Below are 5,254 nucleotides of genomic sequence, written 5' to 3'. Positions count from 1 at the left end.
TCGTTGCTGGTAGCGGTCACCTGAAGTTGAAGCTCAACTTGCACGGCCACGCCAGAATTGGCGGCTGCTGCCGGTTCTTCCTCCTCTGGCTTCACAGCCCTCTTCTCTTCGGTGTCTCGTGCTGCGAGCTGCCGCGCACTGTACACCTCATCCTCGCGCTCCACGCCGCTGAAAACAGAAGAAATCCTACCTGGTGCAAACTGGTGACGCGCGTTCGATTCACGGTTTCCGTTCGCCGATTTAATCGCACCGGCTCCGCTCTCCATCCCGATTGAATCATTCGAACAAATTTTATTGCGATACGGAGCTGTGTACTTGTTTTAATCACACTCGTGATAGAGATAACGACAGAGAGCAGTATTTTTTTTTTTTTTTTGAAAGTATTGGAAGAATTGAAGGTGTTTGCATTTAAATTACATTTTGTACAGGGCTACGATATTTAAAGTTTGTGTGATAAACTATTTGGAACTTTCCCTTGTGTCTGAATAGGTAGTAATGTTTCGTAAAGTTTAGTTGGACGGTAAAGTTAAGTTTGCTAACGGGTTTGGAACATTTCTTCGTACGGCCCTGGTCGAGATTTCAGGTCCTTCACTCCGCGCCAGAAACGTGTTTACTTTGATTCCTGTAAAATCGTCAAAGTTTACACGTTCCAGCGTATCGAGAATCGACAGGAACCCGAGAAGATAAGGACCCGAAATCTCAGTCAAGGCCGAACGAAGAATGCCCGAGCGTTGATTCAGTTCTAATCGAGAAATGTGAAATAAAAAATACGCAATCTTGCTGCGTCAATGGGTGTCGTTTACTTGATGCTTTAATTTATCACTATACTCGTTGTATTACGAGATTCTAGAATTAGGATTCTTTCACATTCGGTAAGTGTCTTAATACTTATTAATAATTATTTTTCCAGGGACTGTACCCGCTATATGAGATTCCAAGTTGAATCATTATTTTCCAGTCTTAATAATTTTAATTATTTCACATTCTGTAAGTGTGTTAACACTCGTCAACTATATTTCTTCCACCGACTGTACCCAGTATTTCAGATTCCAAAATGAATAATTTTCTAATGATTATTTAGATTTGTTTCACATCGAGTAAGCGTCCTAATACTCAATAACTATATTTCTTCCAGCGACTGTACTCACTGTATGAAATTTCAAGGCGAATAATTTTCCTTCAATCCTAAAAATTCTCTAAAAATTGTCTAGATTCGTTTCACACTGAGTAAGTATCCTGATACTCAAGAACTATATTTCTTCCACCGACTGTACCCTCTGTTTCAGATTCCAAAATGAATAATTTTCTAATGATTATTTAGATTTATTTCACATCGAGTAAGCGTCCTAATACTCAAGAACTATATTTCTTCCAGCGACTGTACTCACTGTATGAAATGTCAAGGCGAATAATTTTCCTTCGATCTCGATAATTTTCTAATAATTATTTAGATTCGTTTCACACTGAGTAAGTGTCTTAATACTTATTAATTATATTTTTTCCAGCGACTGTACCCACTGTATGAGATCCTAAGGTGAATAATTATTTTGCAATCTCAATAATTTTAATCGTTTCACATTCGGTAAGTGTCCCAATACTAGTCAACTATATTTCTTCCAGCGACTATACCTACTACACGAGATTTCAAGGTGAATAATTTTCCTTCAACCTTGCTAATTTTCTAAAAATTATTTACATCTGTTACACATTGAGCAAGTGTCCTAATACTCCTGAACTGTATTTCTTCCACCGACTGTACCCACTGCACGAGATTTCAAGCTGAGCAATTCTCCTTCGATCCCAATAATTTTCTAATAATTATTCAAATTCGTTTCACATTCGATAAGCGTCTCGATACTCCCGGACAGGGGTGTACGTACGCGTAATAAAGACGACAACGGAACGTGGCTCCCGAGAGAGTAAGAGAACGACCGGGCGGTAGGAAAAACGTGGAGAACGACGTCAGAGAAAGTATAAAGTACGCCGCCGTGTGTGTTTCGTATGCGAACTGCTGTACGGCCTAGTTAAAACGTTCGAACGGGCTCACCGTTCACGTTCCCCTCACGCCTGTGCACTCTCCGTGTGGTTGGTTCAGGTCCTGACCCTCGTACGCGCGCGAGACCCAAGCACATGGCCACGGGCTTTTAGCCTCGCGACGTCCCCCTTACGTAACAATTACGCTCGATCAGAAACGGGAGCCTGCGAGAGGAGAGAACGCGTGCTCCGAAACGGGTTCCCTCAATGAACATTCTTCTCTCCCCTTCGCGATTCGAGACATGCGACTGGCATTCGACCGTGGCTTATCCTTAAACTTGCCATTAACCACGGTCAGATTTTATGGCTTTCGAGAGCTGCTCTATCGGCTGCTTCTGATAGGTAATTACTCTTCTTACGCCGAAAACAGACGTCTACTATATGGAAACGAGCGTCGGAGAAATTGTTCTTTGTTAACGTGTTGGAACGAAAGAGTGAGAATTGACATTTTCGAAAATTAGTAGGTCATCCTGTATGTTCGTGTCGGATGCGAGAAATATTTCAATGAAAATCTGAGGATATTCTACATGGTCTAGCAAAAAAAAAAAAAATTGGAAAATGTGGAACAAGAAGACACTTATGTTTTCAATTATCAAATTTCTTTAACTTAAGACTTTTGGGTGAAAAAGGATCTAAGACCTTATGTGAAACAATTTTTGTTTCCAACGCGACATATGAACCTAGACAATAAACGTTTAAAATAATGGTAAGGAACAAAAACTTGACAACAGCAAAAATGACTAAAAATATAAAAAGGCGGTGGGTCAAAAAAGACCCGAAGACCGCTCTAGGGTTAACGAAGATCTAAGGAAATTCTGTAGCGATGATACAATTGTCTTACCAAAAAAATAGAAAAATGTGGAACAAGAAGACACTTATCTAAGAAAATTCTATAGTGTATAGCGATGATGCAATGGCCAAAAAAAAAAAAAAAAAAAAAAAATAGGACAATGTGGAACAAGAAGGCATTTGCGTTTTCATTTACCAAATTTCTTTAATGAAGATCTACGAAAATTCTATAGCGATGATATAATAATCTTACCAAAAAACAAAAATAGGAAAATGTCGCGAAACAAGAAGACAAACTTATAGAAAGATGCCTCAGAAATATCGATCTAAATTCTAAAATTCGACACGAACTCACAGGATGACCCAATAGTTCACCCTAGACGAATGGTTCAATCTTTATCTCGCGTCATAACTTTCTCGTATCTCGAATTAACGAAGTAAAATGTTCTGGACCACCCGTCTGTTTCGCAAGCTCCAACGATAAAGGGGCCGTTGCCGCGTGCGCGTGAACGACAGAGTTGCATAGAGTGGCCATTGTGCGAAAGCTCCGTTAATTCACTAGACACACCCGCACGCAGACTCGTAGATCGTTTTCTGCTAGAAGAGGTAGGAGAAAGGATTAACGGTTTAATCCCGATCGATGAATTAGGTAACGAACGTTCAGCAAAAGATGCGCCATCAGGAGGACCGTATAAAAGTGATTCACACGTCGCGGTCTGGCTTGGAGCTGCGGCTTTCTCGCTCTCGATATAGGTTATCGCGAAGGTTAAGGCTGGCCGCGCGTAATCGCGCTCTATGTAAACCCGCCGCCAAGGATTTTCATGGATCGAAGAAAAAGAGAAGACGAAAAAGAGCTGCTCGTTACTTGGGACATAATTTCACTCTAATTAATCCTTGGAACAGTGTCTAAACACGTAACAACTTCAAAAATTAAGTAACATTAACGAAACCATTTCAATGTTCTCCGGAAAATATGTTTACTCGCGATGTATAGTCGGTGGAATCGACACAGTGAGATAGTAATTCAAAGATTAACACAGCCACGCCCAGGACTGTACGAAATTTCGAATTTCTGCTTAGAAGATTCGATCAAAGGATAAAAATGATAAATTTCAATATTTCAATACACCGCAACGGAAGAACCAATTAGTACTTGGCTCCTTATCTCGACTTCGACGCTTGACCGATATTACGACCTCGCTCTATCGCTTTCACCGACTATACCTCGTGCTTCGAAATATTCCAGAAAGCACAAGCAGATAGTCGAAACTGAAAGAGCGAAAGAAAATTCTCCGCGACAATGACAATTCGAACGCAAAAACGGAGTGTACGATTATTCCACCGATACTTGGTCGATTCGAGTAGAAAGTTGAAGGGTTAAACGCGGCCAGAGTGGCGGTAGAGAGAGAGAGAGAAACAAGGGAGAAGATTCTGGCGAGGCTGTGCAACGTAGTCGCGCGCGCTTGTACGAGTCGAGTCGAGCACTAACTAACTTTAACCAGTCGCAACGGCTCGGTAATTGTGGCAAATTGACCAGCGGGACCCCAAACGTGGACGACGATCGAGGAGCAAGCGTGGTCAGCAGCCGCCTCGTGGCTGCGTGGAAATCACGCGCGAGACGGAGAAATCACGTAGCGGAATGTGTGGGGTTGCTCCGTACGCAAATAAGCGTTATTCTCCATGGAACGAGCAAACAGATAAAAAGCCTCGCGTGACTTTCCGTAGCCAACATCCCTCCCTCCTTTCTTCCTATTTTATCCATCCTTAACACATCTCTCCCCCACTGTATCGTACGTCTCGTCGATCGATTCTCAACAGCTGTTCCTTCTCTCTCTCTCTCTGTCCCTCTCGACGACAGAGGGATTTCGCGGCCGCGAATTCGCGAATCCAGCTTGCGTAACGGCCGCGCGGGTCCCGCGATAAAAAAGCGCGGCTCTCGAGTGTCGAGTATTTTTAGCACGACCACGGGTCGTTCGTCTTCGACTGTTTCGAGTTTGGCGAGCGAGATGGATTCTGCAGAGGTGTTTTCACGCAGGAAAATAAACCACGTGACCTCGTAGGTGAGGATTGGCGCGGCGGCAAGGTGTTCGACCCGCGAACTTGACGTTCCCGCGGCATTCCGATTCTCCTCTCCTGGGGAAATCTCATTTTTCTTCTTCGCCTCGTCTAACCTCGACGGCCGAACGGGACCGAATATGAAATTTCTCTCGCGAAAGAGACGTCGAATCGCGAACGCGGGGAAGAATTTAATAGACGTAACATTGGCAACGTTCGATTTCACCGTCTCTCGACGTGACGTCACTAGGAAGTTAAGAGACGACCAGAAGGACGAGTGACGAGAGGAAGCGAGTACAGAGAGTTGCGAATTTTCGCATAAGAGAAGAAGACCAATGGTCGTGTGAACCGAGAAGAGGGTATCGTATGATAGAGG

General features: G+C 43.1%; 1 protein-coding gene across 1 annotated transcript in view; it reads right to left on the bottom strand.

The window, feature by feature from the left end:
- LOC108571191 (protein similar) overlaps positions 1 to 5,254 on the bottom strand; it is a 32,940-nt gene that overhangs the window by 6,884 nt on the left and 20,802 nt on the right. Inside the window, exon 8 of the mRNA XM_017933183.1 lies at positions 1 to 168. This exon is cut by the window's left edge and continues 352 nt beyond it. Within this exon, the coding sequence (XP_017788672.1) occupies positions 1 to 168 (168 nt within the window). The remainder of the gene's footprint in view (positions 169 to 5,254) is intronic.

This window comes from Habropoda laboriosa, unplaced genomic scaffold (genome assembly GCF_001263275.1).
Source record: "Habropoda laboriosa isolate 0110345459 unplaced genomic scaffold, ASM126327v1 scaffold119, whole genome shotgun sequence".
In the NCBI taxonomy this organism is placed as follows: domain Eukaryota; kingdom Metazoa; phylum Arthropoda; class Insecta; order Hymenoptera; family Apidae; genus Habropoda; species Habropoda laboriosa.
This window is presented reverse-complemented; position numbering and strand designations above follow the sequence as displayed.